Source organism: Schistocerca serialis, chromosome 1, assembly GCF_023864345.2.
Source record: "Schistocerca serialis cubense isolate TAMUIC-IGC-003099 chromosome 1, iqSchSeri2.2, whole genome shotgun sequence".
Taxonomy (NCBI): Eukaryota; Metazoa; Arthropoda; class Insecta; order Orthoptera; family Acrididae; genus Schistocerca; species Schistocerca serialis.
The window spans coordinates 1096768731-1096788995 of record NC_064638.1 but is presented as its reverse complement, the minus strand read 5'-3'; the positions used below and the strand labels follow the sequence as shown (position 1 = coordinate 1096788995).

The window sequence follows — 20265 nt, the reverse complement described above, 5'->3', positions numbered from 1 at the left end:
CACATCTATGCCCGAGGCAGAATTCGAATGTGCGACTGTAGTGGTCACGCGGTTCCAGACCGAAGCGCCTTTAACCGCACGGCCACACCGGCCGGCTATGGAGACAAAAGTATAATTTCTTGTGTACTGTCATTCTGATAGAGTAGGCTGACTTACCTCTGAGCCACCTTAGCAGGTAATGGTCATCGTGATGTGGTTGTCTGACGTCCGCGATGTTACGCCGCAGCTGCGAACAGAAACAAGAAAACGCGTTAATTGGGCAGTTCAAGGCAACTGTACTACGCCTGACAACTCTCATCTCTTTGTCAGTGGAATCTTTCCTCAGTCATCTCTCTCCCTCTCTCTCTCTCTCTCTCTCTCTCTATTCCTCCCTCCCGCCCCTCCTCCCCTCCCCGCTCGCCCACTCAACCACAAAAAAATGGTTCAAATGGCTCTGAGCACTATGCGACTTAACTTCTGTCATCAGTCACCTAGAACTTAGAACTACTTAAACCCAACTAACCTAAGGACATCATACACATCCATGCCCGAGGAAGGATTCGAACCTGCGAGCGTAGCGGTCGCTCGGCTCCAGACTGTAGCGTCTAGAACCGCACGGCCACTCCGGCCGGCTCTCAACCACACAGTTACACACTCGCACTCACCCGTTTGTGTGCAAGCAAGCAATGGAACACTTTTCATCACAATCATTACTACCAGCGATCTGCCACCCACTGTTAGACAAAGAACTCTTCTCCAAATTTCCATCCATTATGGATCCATGTTGCTCCCGATTGTGTACTACTCTCACTGACCCATCTTCCATTAGATCATCGTCTCGTTCTTTCCTTATATCTTGGAACACTGCAAAGAGCTTCTCCCTTGCTGCGTCTACCACCCTTTCACCTGGCTACATACCCAATTCACCCCATCCCATTTTCATTGCATATTGCCCTTTTCTCGCACGATATTCAGCCAGTCATGGATAAAGGGCAACTAGGACACTCCCTATTCCTAAATTTCAGGAAAGCGTTTGACACGGAGTCTCATTGCCCCTCTGCAGACTGTTAATGAAGGTTCCAGCATACATAATTGGTTGTCAATGACTCGTATTCCTTGAGTAATAGAACCCATCACGATGAATGCTCAGAGACAAGGGTGTCTTCATGGATGCCCCAGGGTAATGTAACAGGACATTCTCTATCTATATACATCAACGATCTGACGATAACGTGAGCAGCCGATGACTTAGACGGAATTTATCTTCAGTGTGATGAGTGGCAGCTTGTTCTACATGTAGGAAAAATTACGTTAACGCATATGAGTAGGAAAATCAATCCTGTGACGTTCGAATGCCGTATTAATAATGTGCTGCTTGAAATAGTCACATTGATTGGATATCTAGGCTTAACGTTGCAAAGCGATATGAAATGGAAAGAGCACGTAAGTTCGGTAGTAGGAAAGGCGACTGGTCGACTATGTTCTTTGGGATAATTTTAGGAAAGTGTAAACCATCTACACTGTGTGATCAAAAGTATCCGGACTCCTGGCTGAAAATGACTAACAACTTCGTGGCGCCTTCCATCGGTAATGCTGGAATTCAATACGGTGTTGGCCAACCCTTAGCCTTTATGACAGCTCCCTCTCTCGCAGGCATATGTTCAATCAGGTGCTGAAAGGTTTCTTGGGGAATGGCAGCCCATTCTTCACGGAGTGCTGCACTGAGGAGAGGTATCGATGTCGGTCGGTGAGGCATGGCACGAAGTCGGCGTTCCAAAACATCCCAAAGGTGTTCTATAGGATTCAAGTCAGGACACTGTGCAGGCCGGTACATTAGAGGGATGTTATTGTCGTGTAACCATTCCGCCACAGCCGTGCATTATGAACAGGTGCTCGATCGTCTTGAAAGATGCAATAGCCATCCCCAAATCGCTCTTCAACAGTGGGAAGCAAGAAGGTGCTTAAAACATCAATGTAGGCCTGTGATGTGATAGTGCCACTAAAAACAAGGGATGCAAGCCCTCTCAGTGAGAAACACGACGACACAATAACACCACCGCCTACAAATTTTCCTGTTGGCACTACACACGCTGGCAGATGACGTTTACCGCGCATTCGCCGTACCCACACTCTGCCATTGGATCGCCACATTGCGTACCGTGATTCGTCACTCCACACAACGTTTTTCCACTGTTCAATCGTCCAATGCTTACGCTCCTTACACCAAGCGAGGCGTCCTTTGACATTTACCGACGTGATGGGTGGCTTATAACCAGCCACTCGACCATGAAATCCAAGTTTTCTCACCTCACGCCTAACTGTGATAGTACTTGCAGCGGATTCTGATACAGTTTGGAATTCCTGTGTAATTATCTGGAGAGATGTCTGCCTATTACACATTACGATCCTCTTCAACTGTCGGCGGTATCTGTCAGTCAACAGACGAGTTCGGCCTGTACGCTTTTGTGCTGTACGTGTCCCTTCACGTTTCCATTTCACTATCACATTGGAAACAGTGGACCTAGGGATGTTTAGGAGTGTGGAAATCTCGCGTACAGATGTATGACACAAGTGACACCCAATCACCTGACCACGTTCGAAGTCCGTGAGTTCCGTAGAGCGTCCCATTCTGCTCTCTCACGATGTCTAATGACTACTGAGTTCGCTGATATGGAGTACCTGGCAGTAGGTGGGAGAACAATGCACCTAATAAGAAAAACGTATGTTTTTAGGGCGTCCGGATACTTTTGATCACATAGCGTATGAAGGAGACCGCTCGTAGATAAAAAATACGACCCTTTCTCTAGTATTACTCGAGTGTTTGCTATCGTCACCTGGTCGGATTAGAGGAAGACATCGAAGAAATTCTGAAACGTGAAATCAGATTTTTTACCGGTAAGTTCGAACGACACTTGAGCGTCACTGAGTTGCTTCGTGAACTCAGATAGGAACCCCTGGAGAGAAACCTAGGCTCTTTTCGCTGAATGCTGTTGAGAAAATTTATAGAACCGTCATTTGAGGGTGACTGCAGAACGATTCTACTGCCACCATCGTGCATTTCGCATAAGGGCAGCAAAGATCAGATAACAGAAATTAGGGGTAGTACAGAGAGTGTAGGTAGCCGTTTTTGTGTTGCTCCATTTGAGAGTGGAACAGGATAGAGAATGAGCAGCATTGGTACAAAGTATTATCATCCATTACGTTATGGAGGCTTGCGAGGTGTGTATGTACACGTATATAATTACGTCATCCACTTCAGCGTGCCCATTGATCAATTTGGTCTTTCCCACATATGACAGTGTCTAGCTGCTATGAGTAACAAGTAATAACACACACTGATTTTAAACTTTCATTTTCAGAAAGATGAGGAAGATTATCTTTGAAGCCAATTTACCTTACCAAAAACGCTCCTGGCCGTTTTTAGTGTTCTTGTTATTTATTTTTTTACTGTCCATCCCCTCATTGTCCCCAGCCACCCCTAATTATGCAAACTCATCAACTGGTTAACCGTGTCTTTATTGTTAATTTGTAAATTTTCGTTTCGGTAGTTTCGATGTATATGTTATCCTTTTACGAGCGTAACTGGTTTTGAGACGTGTTTGGTGCTTGAGATTCTTACATTCATTATTAAAACGTCTCGGCCCTAGACGCAAGCAGTACAACCTCACCAGAAAAGCAAACATGGTTTAGATATAGTTACTTTTCCCAGTTCAGGAATCTGGAAACTTTCTCTAAGGTTGAACTGAATAGCTTTGTGCCATGGAAACTCGTTGTCTGAATATTCTTTCAATTCTGAATTTGCAATCAGTCTGAAGAAGTCTGGTGAAAACTGCAGCATTAATGAGTATATTCTTGAGTACATTAATACAAAGCTAATAAATGCATTGTTTGTCAAGAGTTGTTAATAAACACTTTTTTGCCATTGAGTAAGAAGTTTTCTCAAATCTATGTGAAATATGTCATACCGAAAGAATGTCAACGTGCGCAATGCAACTTTGCCTAAAATAGCTGGAAAAAGTGCTAAATGCGAAGCCAAACTATGCCAAGGCACCGTAGTTTGACTTCCACTAATACGTCAACATTGCATAACGAGGCTGGAACTGCGCTGTGCTGGCTCATTTTGACTTTAGATGTCGCTCTTTTTCCGCCTTTTTTCGGAAAATTTGACTAAATAATTTCGCAAGTGTTATATTTCAGTGCATTCTTCTTTTCAAGATCCGCAAATGTAAATAAAATAATCAACTTTTTAAAAGACCGTCTCGGTTGGAAAAAAGTTACAAACATTATCACACATGCTCGTCCGTGTGTATACTATCACCGGTCGATAATCTTTTATATATACATCTTTGCTTCTCAAGCCTCTTTACGGTATGTGGCGAAGGGTCTTTGTGTAATACTATCACTTCCCGTTTTCCTGTTCCAGACGCTAGTGGTTCGCACGAGGAATGATTCTCCATAAGCCCCCGAGTGAGTTCGAATCTGCCTAATTTTATCTTCATAATCTCTTCCCGAGAGCTAAGTAGCAGGAAGCAGGGGGAGCTCTATACTGACTGATCCTTCTACGAACGTGCGCCCTCTGAACTTCAACAGTAAACCACAGCCTGGTGCAGAACGCCTCTCTTCCATCGTCTGCCAATGGAGTTGGTTGAGCATGTTCTTGATGCTTTCGTGCTTACTACGTGAATCTGCAACGAAACATGCCATTATTCTTTGGATCGCATCTATTTCTTGTATCAGTCCTATTTGGTACGGATCCCATACTGGCGACCAATACTAAAATATTGGTCGAACGACGGTTTTGTAAGCTACTTCCTTTGTGGGTGGACTGTATTTCCTGAGTATTCTTCCAATGAATATCTGTCTGATATCTTCCTTGCCTGCGCTAAGTTCTACGTGGTCGCTCCTCTTCAAATCGCTCTGAACGCAAGCTCCTGGATATTTTAAGGATGTAAATGCTTCCAGTGTTATTCTGCAATCGTGTAACCATACAATAATGGATATTTCCCCCTATTTATGAGCAGTTTATTACATTTGTTTATAATGAGAGCCACTTTGTCAATCCTTTACCAAGTGCCGAGTCTCTCCAGGTCTTCCTTCGTTTCGCTACAAACTTCTCGCGTTGCGACTGTTCTACATACAACGCTACCATCCGCGAGAAGCCTCATGGAACTTTCGACATTATTCACTAGATACTTTATACATACTGTGAAAAGTAATGGTCCTACAACATTCCTAGGGGTATGCTTGCGGTTACTTTTATGTCTGAAGATTTCTCTTCACTGAGAAATACATGCCATCTTCTGTTTGCTAGAAACTCTTCTGGCTTCGTTGTTAGACGTTCCGACCTTACGCGGAACATTGTGTACAATTATTAATCATGCCTACAACACCCTCTGCCTCGTGATGACTGGGTGTTGTGTGATGTCCTTAGGTTAGTTAGTTTTAAGTAGTTCTAAGTTCTTGGGGACTGATGACCTCAGATGTTAAGTCCCATAGTGCTCAGAGCCATTTGAGCCATTTTTGAACCTACAACACCCATGGCAGGAACGAGTCTTCTAGCTTTTTAACAACTTTTCACTTTTCTGATTAACCCGGTATATTTTATTAATTCATTGTTAGAGCCAAAGTAATGTTGCTTACCGCAGCTATTATCCAGACAGTGCTTAGAACCAATAGAGACAGTAAATCGCCATTATCCCGCCATAGACCGTAACAGGACAAATAAGTTATACCATTTTTACAGATCAGTATTTCTGTCAGAGCATTCATATAGCTTTTCGCACACGCAGGGTCACAGGTTTCCTTTGAAACAAGGCAGGCGAGTAGTTTATGAGGCATCTCGATTTATGCAGAGATAAACGGCAACGCCTATTGCTGCGATGACGGGGTGTATCTGAAGAGAACCTTCTAACAGAATGAAATTGTAAATGGTAGCCTACTCCTTATATATGAAAAAAAAGGATCCAAATCAACAGAGAAATAATAAAAAATAAGTGTCTCCTCAGAATAATGGAAAAATACGATTTTTTATGACTTAAGATGTCTTCAGCTGTGACAGAAACTTCAAATTTAATTTGTTAATAGACATCCAAAAGAGAAATAAAATATAGGATTTTTTGGTTTTTGCCTTATTATTTTAAATTCCAGCTTTGTGGATAGTGTAATACCTACCGAAGAAAATTTATGCAAAAGAAAATTCCCTAACGTAAGGTGATAAAAATTTCACGGATCCCATATTTGTACAGGTTGAATCATAATACTTTTTCTTAATTTCTTCCTCCTATTTTTATTTCTTCATTTGTGTAACTAATACAAACCTATTCGTCTCATGTAGGTCAATATTTAGATACTTTGTGCAACAGACATCAAGTACGAATGAGTTTTGTGAAAAAAACAGACTTTTCGTTAAAATATTTACTATATTTATGATGCTGTTACTATAATATTGTAATAAGTCTTATGTTCTCTAAATGCGAGATTTGCTTTACGCCTCTCTCGAAGTACATGTTCTTCAATACACACCACATATACTTTTTTTCTTGTCGATATTACGCCGTCTATCAGAAAATTAAGGAAGCCTTTGGAGACGTACTTGCAGAGTAATCATGTAGATGTAAGTGTCGATGTAAGATCTAGCAGAAACTGAATCTTCTGTCAGTTTTTAGTAGAACAACAACACAACAAATGATAAGCGCTAGTGTCCACATCTGATTTTAAAGCAGAGCTAATACAATAAAATTCATTGCCTCAACCAACGGCTACAGTTCAGTACGAAATGACCACATCTTGCATTATACCTCTCCTCTATATCCCATCTGCTGCCCCATCAACTGTCTGTAAGAATTGGTGTACATTATCATATCTAGGAGAGGTATTTCAGATCGTACCAAAAACACTGAAATCCTGTATTTATAGACTTTCCTACTATGATAAGAACACCACAGCACAGTGTATTATCAATAGCAAAGATAAGATCCAGGTATTAGCCAACAGTGGGGTATATAAAATTATCTTTTCTGATTGTGACAAGTTTTACATTGGTCAATCAGGCAGAGACTTAGCAACTGGGCTGACTGAACATGAACGCAGCTGGAGGTTGCAAAATTCTGACTCCACACTTTGCTGAGCATGTACCGTATAACGGCCACAACTACCAGCAGAGTCCCAAATCCTTCACTTAGCAAACAAAGGCCAAAACCTCAACCTGCTGGAAGCCCCGGAAATTAACAAACATTTAGCTCACCGTCCAGATCTAACCTTAAATGCCAGACACGGCTTACTACTTCCCCTCTCCTAAACTTCACATAATCCTCTTTGTTTTTATTACTTCTCACACTGTCTGTTCCTACATATTACCCCATTTTCCTATATTCATTGAGTTCTTTTATTTTATTGGAGTTGTATGTGTAATCATATAGACTGTAGTTACAATTGTTAAGTCTTCCTTTAATGTGTACTTTTATTACTTTTCATATTTAATATGTCTAGAAATTGTCTCATCAAGTACTGCTTTTCTTTTACTTGTATCATTTATTTAATGCAAATTGTTACATAGGCACAATTTTGAGAATAGTATTTGCTCCGTTTAGTATATTGTTCAACTCATAAAACTTAAAGTCTGATAAGTTCCACTGTAGCGATAGCTTACGATCGTTTATTTGAATCATTTTTGCATTAATTCCAGTGCCATTTTGACGATGTCCTGGAATCCATTTCAATAGGTTTCCTCCTAGTTTTGACCATTTTGCATTCAGTCCTGTATGTGTACATTTAGCCTTCCTCATTTTTTAATTCTTTACAAGTCCGCCAATCGCGATTTTTTTTCTGTTGGTTATTTCATATAAAAATGACTTTTGAAATTTCAGTAACAACACATTCTCAAAGATGTTCCCTCCACATTCCTCCATTTTCCTGCATTTATTCACTTCTGTTTATCTTATTGATATTTTTTAAGTTCGTCATATAGGCCTATTCTACAGTTACATTGATAATTGTTTCTTTTAATTGGTTTATGTATCACTCTCCATGTTTTATACTTCCTGAAATAACATTGTCAAGTACAAATTTTATTTTATTGGTTTTGTTTAATAATATAAACTGTTATGTAGGCTTGCTGTTCCAGTTTAGTGTTAAAGTTCTTCCTGTTTATTCCCTTTATATTTTTTTGCTATTCAACTGTCAAAGATGTTATTTACTTTGCGTTTCTGCTTCAGTTTAGATGTGGAACTTCTTTTCCAATGTTGTTTACAAACATTGTAACCTCTTTGGCGACAATAGTCAGTAAAGGTCTGAAGTTAGTCTTGTAAGCCGAAAACCAGGTAACGCAATAAAAGTAATATCGCAGTATAAAAGCAACAATCCATCAAAAACATTTAGGTGGCAGTAGCCTTAATAATCAGAACTCCGCGGAAGCTTGTCCCCGTAACCGCCTCGCTTTATCTCCTGAGGAGAGGCCATTATCATCCGCTGCAGCTCTGTGTTGTCTGCTGGCGATACATTTCCGTGTTCATGGACTTAGCTTGCGAACCAAAACGAAAACATCTCAGAAAATCCCACAAGAATATGAAGAGAGAACATTTTTTCATCGCTTTACTATTCAACATCGAAAGAAAACCAGTGTGGAACTAAGTCAAATAGCGAATAAGGGCGAAAATAACAGAGCCGTTGCCATGAAAGGTGCTAAAACTGTAACTATAAAAACAAGTGGTCAGAAAAATATGCGCTACACTGTGTCCTTTCATGCAGCGCTGTCGGTCCTAACTTAATCCAATGATCATTTTCAAGTGCAAAGTAAAGCCAAAACCTCTTAAAATACCACCAGAACGCGGTGTTCACGTACATGACAAGGGTTCGATATGAGGCTGGTATGAAATTATGGATTAATAGAATGTGGGAGAGAAGGAAAGGTGGTTTATTGAAGAAGAGTTCTGTTCTTGTGCTAGGTCAGCTTAGCAGTCATTTGAAAAATTATGTGAAAAAGCAGTTGAGACAGGGAAATACAGGGCTTGCTGTTATGCTGGGAAGACATGTCTTCATTACTGTAAACTCATGATGTCTAGATAAATAAACAATTTAAACTGTATATGAGAGAGTAATGGAACAAATGGATAATGGAAGAAATCCAACATGAAATTACGCCGAAGGGAGCTTTAAAACGACGTACAATCAAACGGGTCAGTGGATAAAACAGTCGTGGTGTTAGTGAGAGAAGACATTATTGTTAAATCTTCCAAAAAGTGCGGCGTGAGTAAAGCTCTCGATGGCAGAGACGACAATCTTTTATATGGACAACGATGAGGAAGAAGAAAGTTCAGATGACGATTTTCAGGGATTTTAAAGGTTAGTTCGGTTTTATAACCTAAGAATTTGTTCTAGTTTGGCATTGCAGTCTAATAATAAAAATAATAAAAATTTTTAAAAAATGCTTAAAAATTAAGGTGCGTTTATAGCCCGTAACGTCTTATAGTCCATAAAATACGAAGTGCTCTGTCTCTAATGATCTCATAATAGTCGGAATGTTATATCCTAATCTTCCTTCCTTTCCTCCAACCTGCTGACTTTGTCTTAAAGGATGTACTAAGAGTTTGGCTTACGCTTCTCTAGTGCATGGTGTGTGCTTTATCTCCACGATCGGTTACTCTCAGGCGTGGCTGCCAGTGAGGCAATGCGACATGCGACCCAACAAGCGGTAAGAGACAGAAGCAGCCCGCATCGGCGGAGCGCAAGGAAACAGTGGAAGCGACTTAACTGGTTCACAGTGGGACGACAGCGATGCGTATCTCCATCGCTTCGCACGGCGCAACAGGGAGTGCTGGTCGCTCCACGCAACTCGTGCTGTCCGACGTATGGAAAAGGAAATTTTAACCATATGATCTGCTTAAAAAGTGTTTTACGCAAATGAAGAAAAAAACTACATCCATATCTGTAGTCAGTTTCTCAGTAAGATTTTACTTTCCGAGTAAAAAATTAAAATTTACTGTTTTGGGTTTCATGCGTGAGTCTCTCTCATTCGGTTTTGAGGTAACTATTCGGTAAAAAATTATTTTTTCACATCTTGTAGTCTGATATCACAGCTTGATAATACGTTTTGATGTTTCGCCGAGACGAGTTACGACGGCACACTCTAAGCCGCGGCCGCGTGCCGCAGTGTGTGGAGCTGCCTTGTATTTCTCTTTTTCGTGTGCTGCCGATACAAGCCGAAGCATTCATTAGTACGCGTGCTTTCAAGTTTGAAAGACATCTTCACACGGGAGAACTGTTAGAAGATAGTTTTTTTCGTCCAGATAGTTGGAAAAGCCCTTATCTATGAGATTACACAAGAAATCGTAGTCAGTGGCAGATGAGGCAATCTTGGGTGTGGAGGAAGATAGTAACGGAAATCAGAGAACCAGGAAAGGACTTGCTATGGAATCTGTGCATCTCTTTATTTTCATTGTTGTAATCTCATATTCAGACAACAAATCTAAGGTCCTGGTCTGTGAGTGTAAAATGTTAATCATATTATACAAATTATCTCATGGGAGGAGCCACTATCTGAGATTCGGGAAGCGTCAACTGCTGGCATACAAATTGAGCAAGCCCCAGTTTCAGTATATTTAAACATGCAGCTTGGAATAAAGTTTATCCACAGTCAAGAAACCATACTATTTGCACACAGAATTCACCAGCCACTACAACAACATCGATGGCGCCTGATCTAACTTAAGATGCGGCATTTCTTGTGATTACATCTGAAGCTGCATCACGTTCTACCTTACGATACAGAACAGTTGTAGCTTTTTAACTTTGAACCATTATTTGTATATGTACTTCAGTAAATAAAGTGGCACACTATGTCATCTTACTGAAAATAAACTTTTCATGGTGGTGTTTTTAACGTCACTCGCTCTCTTTCACCCTCTTACCTTCGCAACAAGAGGAACATCAAGTTGAAAATTTGTGCACTGCTTGTCAGAATAACGGATACCAGTGGCTCGAAAAAGTGGAAACTGCCTGGACTTATTCTGTAGCATCCGTGAAATTTGTGTTGCCCTTTGAGAGAGCTGACGAAACAACACGGCCGAACTATGTTTCCTATTAACAGCATTGTACAGTTACACTCAGAACTTCGTTTTTCAGCTTTAAATAATGACATGTCAAAATAACTCCTCTTCAGAATATCTCATGATTGCAGCTGAGACAAGAACGTGATATGTGCTGTCTTGTCGTTTGTCGTAATGCAGGCTGCATTCCACTGGAGTGTCGCGCCGGTGAGCGTCGCTTCGCGCGACCTTTAGTGCAACATGTCGTATCGCATAATGTATTAACCGCACCTTAAGCGTGTAAGACTCGTGAATCGCTTGATATGCCAGTAAGACTAACGCTGTGAGTGCAACATAACGTGCTGCATTCTTCGTATTCTATGAGTTATTGTGCAGCGTTTATCTATAGGCATTTACTTCATTTGGTATGAGAGCATTTGTGACTGTGTATTGTTTTGTGACTTATTGCAGCGCAATATTTAACAGAAGCCACCTTCGCGTAGCTGTGCTGTATACAGAGTCAAGCTACTGGTCGCCTGCAGCAGTCTCTGTCGTCGCGAAGGAATCCAAGATTCCTTACAAGCGGGTTGTCTGAAGCTGCTTCTTTTTGATATAACATTCTCGCTGTCTCCTTCAATTTATTTAGGATTTCTTGTTGCTCTGTTGCCTTGTGGAAGTGTTTCGCAGGGAAGTTTGTCCGTACATGGAAGAGACCTCTCAGTGTCATATCCGGCAGTTTCCAGCCACTGCATGTGTGTCGTCGCTGCACTGCACCACGCTGAACCGCCATTGTCGATAAGGGACAACGAAATGCGGCTAAGTGATGGAGTGGGTGAGGAAGGGTTTTCTCCTGGTAGGAACGATTGTTTCCGCTACGATGGTGGTTTAATAAGTCTGATAAATTTTCATGAAAGAACGGAAGATTTTTGTTGCTCCTTCATGGTTGGTAAGCTTGATTATTCAAAGGATCGTATAAGGAATCTCAACAATGTACGGCGTAAAGTTCATTGCTGACATCCGTCTGAATTGGTCAGTGGACGTACTGCAATTGGAAATGGAGAAAATCGATTGTGCTGTTACTGAACATTTTAATTTGAAAGGTTGGGCTGCCGCACAGATCAAAACAGAATTATGTGAAGTTGGCGCTGACTCTGCACCATCATTGAAGACCATTTTCTTCTGGATTTATTAATGTAAATGTGGTCGGTTAAGCATGGAAGACGAAGCGCGCTCCGGCCGTTCAATTGAGGTCACCACAAAGGAAACCATTTACAAAACCCATTACATGGCAATGCAAGACCACCCAATAAAAATTCGTCAGACTGCTGAGACTATAGGCATCTCAACTGAGCGAGTGCATAGTATCCCGCATGGAAAATTGGCTATCAAGAAACGATACGCGAGTTGGGTGCCGCGATTTGTCGCAGTCGACCAAAAGCGCGTCCGGTACATTTCAATACAATGTCTGCCGATGTTTTATAGCAATCCGCAAGACTTTGCGCCGATCTGTGACTGTTGATCAAACCTTGATCCATCATTACACACCAGAGTCAAGACGACAGTCAGAACAATGGACAAAGGCTGGAGAAAGTGCACCGAAAAAGGCAATGACCGTTTTGTTAGCTGGTAATATAGTGACCACTGTTTTTTGGAATTCGCAAGGAATAATCTTCGTAGATTACTTGGAAAAAAAGCAGAACCGTAAATGCCTCCTATTATATTCCGTTACTGGATCGTTTGAAACTTGCTTTGGCTAAAAAAAAAAAGACCAAAGTTGGTCCACAAAAAAGACAATACACCATGCCACGTCAGCGATAACAATGGCGGAAGCGCATGAAGTGGTCTTTGAACTGGTTCCTCATCTAGCCTATTCACCAGACTTAGCCCCAAGTGACTTCTTCCTGTTCACCATCTTAAAACTTTAGCTTGCTGGGAGGAAATTATCGTAAAATGAGGAAGTCATAGTTGCATTCAACGAGTATTTTGCCGAGTTTGACAAAACCTATTTTACCGATGGGATGAAAAAGCTGGAGGATGGCTGGATCAAGTGTATATCCCTCAGAGGACACCATGTCGAGAGGTAAGATTAGCTGTTTGCGAAAACAAACATTTTTATTGCTTTTTACTAGACTTGTCAAACCAGCCTCCTATGTTCTTCAGACAAGAGCATTACGGCAGAAGAGACGGAGATAGGAGGGACAGTGTACGGCAGAGGAGACAGAGTGAACGGAAATCTGTGCGCTTGTCTGCACGAAGCCAAAATAGCTGTGAGTAATGTGCTGAAACACGATCAAAGAGTCGAACGGCACAGATATATTGAACACATGCGAGATCAACAGTTCCAGACGCCGTGAGACTTCTTCAGAACGACCTTGCACGTAAGGTTGATGTAATCAACAGTCCTAAGTACAAGGCGTTTGTTCAAGTTTCTTTTTCATGCTGAAAGGGAAGAGCTTTTTATATTTTTGTTTGACATGGAGAGATGCTGATGCCTTCTTTCACACTGCAACTATGTACTCAGCCCAGTTTAGCTTTTCGTCTATTGTTACCCCAGAGGAAGAGCGAGAGAATTCTGAATTTCTGTTAATCATTGGATACAGCGAATCCAATCGTTGGTTGCCTTTGTGTCAACTTGCTGTCCATTGTAATTCCTAGACATATGGCGTAGATTCTCTACTTGATTGCTGTGCCAAATAATACCAAATGCCGGATACGCGGTGCTCCTCTTCCGGTGAAAATGACTGCTTTGCTCTTCATGGCGTAGAAAGCCACTTTCCATTTGAATGATCAGGTTTCAAATTCCTGACATGCCTTCTGTAATCTTCTATGCTCCGCATGATGATGGCGGTTGCAAGTACATACATAGTTTGTTCGACCCTTCGAGTTTTCAGAGGCTTGATGACTAAATCAGTTACAGTGCGCCCTGACAGCTGAACACTGCGGCATCCTGGCTTCGATTCCTCTGATTGTAGCTACTGAGTCTTCATTGAAAACGTAAAGGTTCTGTCCTAGAGGTATGAAGCCACTAGCGCAATGCAGGTTCTCGTGAAGCCAAATTCTCGTAGTTTCCATAGTCCTTGTTTGCCAGACTCCATCGGTTGCTAAGTTTGTATTAATTTATAAAATATACTATGAAGTAGTAGGGGAGGGGGGGAGCAGCATTAACGAAACATGAGGCCTGCACGTTACGAAAGTATTCGCCACAGCGAAGGAAAAAAGGAAGATTGAGGTTTAACATTGTCCCGAGCGCGACGAGATCATTACAGGCAAGGCACAAGCTCGGACAGGACAAGCACAGGGGAAAAAATCGGACTTTTATTCTGCAAAGAGACCATCCCGTCATCAGCTGGAATCGGGGCATCCGCTGAAATCGGCTTAGGGATACCACGACTAAGCCCGCATCTCGTGGTCGTGCGGTAGCGTTCTCGCTTCCCACGCCCGGGTTCCCGGGTTCGATTCCCGGCGGGGTCAGGGATTTTCTCTGGCTCGTGATGGCTGGGTGTTGTGTGCTGTCCTTAGGTTAGTTAGGTTTAAGTCGTTCTAAGTTCTAGGGGACTGATGACCATAGATGTTAAGTCCCATAGTGCTCAGAGCCATTTTGAACCATTACCACGACTAATTTAATTCTGAGTGACCAGATGGGTATTTGAAGCCGGCTCCTCCCGAAAGCGAGTCCAATACCTTGAACACTTCGCGATCGCACTCAATACGACTGGAAGGGTTTGGGGAATCACATAACTCAGACTTAGTCACGCGTCATGTTGGCTGTGGGGTAGCCGTCGGACACAGGACTTAGACAAGACGCGTGATATCACCGCTTTTGATCACAGCTACCTCGTGGAACCTCCATTCCTAGGATGGTGCAGACACTGAACTTTCTCAGGGGCAAGCATATTAAAAGTATAACGCGAGTATCTCGATTTGTGGAGGATCATTTCTGTGAATTACCAGGGACAAAAAAGAGTTGATGATATGGGCCCCGCCAACTATAACGGGTCGTAACAGGATATGGACGAGCCCTAGAGCAGCAAATCACTCGCCAGTTTGTTGTTAGACAACGACTCAGGACAAGGAGTCGTGCCTTTTAGAGGCACTATAACGCTATAGAAGCCCCTGTTAACCGCATGTCACAAGGATCAGAGACTGACATGGATGCACGAACATTGCCATTGAACGCTCGAAGCGTGTAAAAAGCTCACCTCATAATTCGCGTTACTTATTACTTCATGCCGAGTGCTGTTGAAGAGTGCATTAATGCACTCCACTTCCTAACAGGGCATTGTTTTTAGATGATGAGCGCGTTCTTTTGTGTCATAGGATGAAATTGAGCCGCTGATAGTCTTCCATTCCCTCTCAGTGGCAGAGATACAGATACCTACAGTCCGAAGGCGGATATCACTTTGTTGGCCTTCAGCAAGCCAGTGCATCGCAGTCGCTCCAGAAATGCCAATGTTATAACGGTCTGTGGACGCATCGTTTGGAAATTGGCGTTCTTGTGTTGACACCCACGCCATCTGATCTCAATCCTATTGAGAACATCTTTGACATCGTCGAGCGAGAACTGTGCGTTTTGGACTCAATTCTCATCAGTCTCCTTGAGGTGGGGGGCGATGGTTAAATGTTCATGGACAAGACTGGCTCTCCAAAGCTGTCATTCTCTCGTGGAGTCCATACACTGAGACATCCCCTCGTAAGGAGGAAAAGGATTGCTACATGCTCCAAGTACGGTGTTTTTAGTTCACTACTTCAAGAGAACATAATGGGCTGTTTTATCCAGCCCAGATGCTGAATATTACAGTAAGATGCATCGGTTTGTTGCTATCATAACTGAACGTACGTATAATACGCACTGAGATTTTCTATAGGCTTGTTGCATCCACAGCATCTGGTGAAAATTGCAAGCGCACACAGGATGGTAGTTTTCTTGTGCCAAATTGCTGTTTAAAGAAGCAATCCTACAACGCTCTTGTACGTCAACGTACAACAAAGTCCCTAGTTTTGAAAAAGTGATATTTTGCCGAATAGAATAGAAAAGGGAAAACGAACCACATGGCTATGCCACCTTCAGCTACGAAGTGGAGCAGAAGATTATCTGCTGCAATGTGGATATATTATGAAGAGAGCGAGAGAAGTAATGTGTGCACTATTTGCAATTACTGCACTACAAGAGAATCCGCGCAAATTTCGCTATACGAACGTGGTATAAGGGTAGTGATTCTGTACCTTTGACACACATCTATCTTTTTGTTTCTGATCTGTCACTTGGGAGACAGCACAGGTATGCGTTTTGATGAGTCAGCATTTATCGATTCGAATATCAAAGTTTTTAAGTGTGATTGCGTCGCAATGAGTTCTTACCGACCATCGGAATCTAGCTGTCGCATGTGAGAAACTGTGTTGTACTACTTACACGACGGCAAAGAGAGTTGGGCTACAAAATGGTGCAGCAGCTGTCGTAGGGAAGCTGGACAGTAGCAGAAATGATTAGCGAACACGTAAATAAAGTAAGCAGAAGATTTACTTAACTTGTAGCCTTCTCTAAGCGATTGCAAAGAAAGGACGAACAACAATAAAGTCCAGCTATTACAAGAAGTAAAGATTGTTGTACAGAGTCAGGCTCCCGCTACTAATGCACGAGCGAACTGTCGAAGGCTGACGAATACTGAAGACTGCGACTGAGACAGTTCCCCACAGTCGTTTAATGAACAAAGTAAGAGCATATGGACTATCGGACCAATTGTGTGATTGGATTGAAGAGTTCCTAGATAACAGAACGCAGCATGTCATTCTCAATGGAGAGAAGTCTTCCGAAGTAAGAGTGATTTCAGGTGTGCCGCAGGGGAGTGTCATAGGACCGTTGCTATTCTCAAAATACATAAATGACCTTGTGGATGACATCGGAAGTTCACTGAGGCTTTTTGCAGATGATTCTGTGGTGTATCGAGAGGTTGTAACAATGGAAAATTGTACTGAAATGCAGGAGGATCTGCAGCGAATTGACGCATGGTGCAGGGAATGGCAATTGAATCTCAATGTAGACGAGTGTAATGTGCTGCGAATACATAAAAAGATAGATCCCTTATCATTCAGCTACAAAACAGCAGGTCAGCAACTGGAAGCAGTTAATTCCATAAATTATCTGGGAGTACGCATTAGGAGTGATTTAAAAGGGAATGATCATACAAAGTTGATCGTCGGTAAAGCAGATGCCAGACAGATTCATTGGAAGAATCCTAAGGAAATGCAATCCGAAAACAAAAGAAGAAGGTTACAGTACGCTTGTTCGCCCACTGCTCGAATACTGCTCTCCGGTGTGGGATCCGTACCAGATAGGGTTGATAGAAGAGATAGAGAAGATCCAACGGAGAGCAGCGCGCTTCGTTACATGATCATTTAGTAAACGCGAAAGCGTTACGGAGATGATAGATAAACTCCAATGGAAGACTCTGCAAGAGAGACGCTCAGTAGCTTGGTACGGACTTTTGTTGAAGTTTCGAGAACATACCTTCACCGAGTAGTCAAATGGTTCAAATGGCTCTGAGCACTATGGGACTTAACATCTGAGGTCATGAGTCCCCTAGAACTTAGAACTATTTAAACCTAACTAACCTAACGACATCACACACATCCATGCCCGAGGCAGGATTCGAACCTGCGATCGTAGCGGTCGCGCGGTTCCAGACTGAAGCGCCTAGAACCGCTAGGCCACAACGGCCGGCCCACCGAGTAGTCTAGCAGTATATTGCTCTCTCCTTCATATATCTCCCGAAGAGACCATGAGGATGAAATCAGAGAGATTAGAGCTCACACAGAGGCATACCGACAATCTTTCTTTCCACGAACAATACGAGACTGGAATAGAAGGGAGAACAGATGGAGTTACTCAAAGTACCCTCCGCCACACACCGTCAGGTGGCTTGCGGAGTCTGGATGTAGATGTAGACCGCTATAGGCGTCTGTCGGAAACGTGCGCTTCTATGAGGGTGAGGGTGATATAGGTTTACTATATCGGAGAAGCCAGCAGTTCGCTTCTGACACAGTACTGACCGAACATTATGTCCTAAAGGGGGAAAAAAGCCGGTTATTAATGGAGACATTTAACACTGTAACTGTGAATAGCACAGTAATTTTACACAGAGGGTGGGCGGGGTAGGGGAGGAGAGAGGGGGACTTTAACCTTGAAAGTGTAACTGAATTTTCAGGGAAACATTGGATAACGAAGGTCAAATATGAGCATTTCAAAGCTATCGTTCTGAAATGTGCTTTTTTTTCGTGAAGTCCTTGTACACTCAGCCGCTTGCAGAATCATAAAAGCAAGCCCTTGGAACAAGAAATGAGTTTCCAGCTCCGACTGCAGGTTTCTGACGACCTTGGCAGAGCTGGCGCGGCCTGTTTCCGTAAGCGTGCCGGGCAGAACAAGTCCGGTCAAGGCGCCGCGGCGACTTCTTCCGGTCTGTACCGCTCACAGCCGCCGAAGCCACAACGTGAAGGCACAGATTGGCGCGTCCTCTGTGGGAGCGATCAAAGGAGGAAGTCGGTTAATGTCAGCCCGATATCGGGTAAACGTGTCGCTCTGCGCCAGGAACGAGGAAATTTATCGTATAGAGCCAAAGATTCGCTGCGTGCAAGAAAAATGAACTGGAAAGGCCTAGTAACGATAGAGCAGAAACTACAAGCGTTCACGCAAGAGCCACGAGACAGCAAAGAGAAATCAGTGCTCCATACTGAGTCTGGGTAAAGAAGTCGCAGAAACAATGGAATGAAAAGCAACAGAGTAGTACAATCGTAAACACCTTGTGCTATTAAACATGGCGGATAATGTAGCAGATGCATCATCTACTTGAGGCAAAAGGGTTAGCCTAGCCGATTCATCGGGTTTCAGAGCAAAAATGCGAACGAACTTAATCTTCATGACAACGGAAGACCTCATACAAGTCAACGCACCGCAGAGGAGCTCACAAAACTTCATTTGACACTTCATCCTCATCGACCCTTCAGCCCAGATCTCGCACCTTCGGACTTCCGTTTCTTGGCCCAATGCAGGATGGACTCTATGGGAAGCAATGTGTGGATGATGAAGAGGTTACAGATGCAACAAGACGGCTCCGACGTTGACCTGTAGAGTGGCGCGAAGTGGACATAACAGACCTTCCCAGTAAGGTGGGTTAAGGTCTTCGCATTAAACGGAAATAATGTTGAAAAATAGAGTGTTGTAGCCAAAAGAGTCGGGAATTATATGCTGTGTTGGAATTCCGAAAAAAATCAACCTGCATTCAGGAAAATAATTATGTTACGTTACTTACTGGACGCCCCTCATAGATACACTCAGCAAGATTAAAAATCCTGCCTCGTGTCTTGCGTGCCCGCTAGATGGCAGGTCTGTGGCGGCACTGTACAAGATGGCGGCAATGCAGGAGACGAGTTTTCGTATCTTAGAAGATGCGAAGTGTTCCCTGGTTACGAGCGTTCTCTGTGCATTCAGACGCTAATACGGAAAAGCTGCACCTAGTCACCGGAGCGTTTATCGTTGCTTTCGCCAGTTTAGTAATACTGGTTGTCTGTGTAAAGGGAAAAGCGTGGGGCAACAGCATTTCTCAGAGGAAATCGTGGAGCGCGTAGGATTGAGCTTCGTGTGCGGCCCACGGTTCGTGCAAACCGCGAACTGTTCATTTTGCAGAAACAGTGTGGAATATTTTGGGGCGGCGTTTGCATTTCAAATCCTACCGTTTACAGCTGTTACAACAGCTGACTCTACATGATTAGCCCACTGACTGGGGTTTTGTACCCGAAAGCAGCAAGCTATAAAAGATGATGACTTCGCAGTGACATTGACATTCAGCGACAAGGTGACTTTCTACATGTCGGGAAACGTGAATCGTCACAGCGTGAAAGTGTGGGCTACTGAATTGCTGCATGTCTGCGTGGAGTTGGAAACGGTTGTGGCAATGGTGAATGTCTTCTGTGCCATATCCAAGACAAAGGTTCAGGGCTTCTTTTTCTTCATCGAACAGATGGGAACAAGTACCGTGTACCGGGGTAGGTTCCAGCTGTAGTTCTTGTCACAACTGACTGTTGACTACTCGACTTTCATCTTTCAACAGGGCAGGGCCCCACCTCACTCGAGCACAGTTGTCCTCGGCTTTTTCAACTGTGAACTGCCACGTCGCTGGATATTGTCATGGATCCAGGTCGCCAGATCTCATGACATGTGATTTCTTCCTGTAGGCTTATATTAAGGACAAAGTTTATGCACCCTCCAATACCA

At 43.0% G+C, this 20265-nt stretch overlaps 1 protein-coding gene across 1 annotated transcript in view; it reads right to left on the bottom strand.

The window, feature by feature from the left end:
* LOC126416282 (SEC14-like protein 2) overlaps positions 1-20265 on the bottom strand; it is a 277374-nt gene that overhangs the window by 133110 nt on the left and 123999 nt on the right. Inside the window, exon 2 of the mRNA XM_050083931.1 lies at positions 157-226. Coding sequence (XP_049939888.1) covers positions 157-226 — 70 coding nt within the window. The remainder of the gene's footprint in view (positions 1-156; positions 227-20265) is intronic.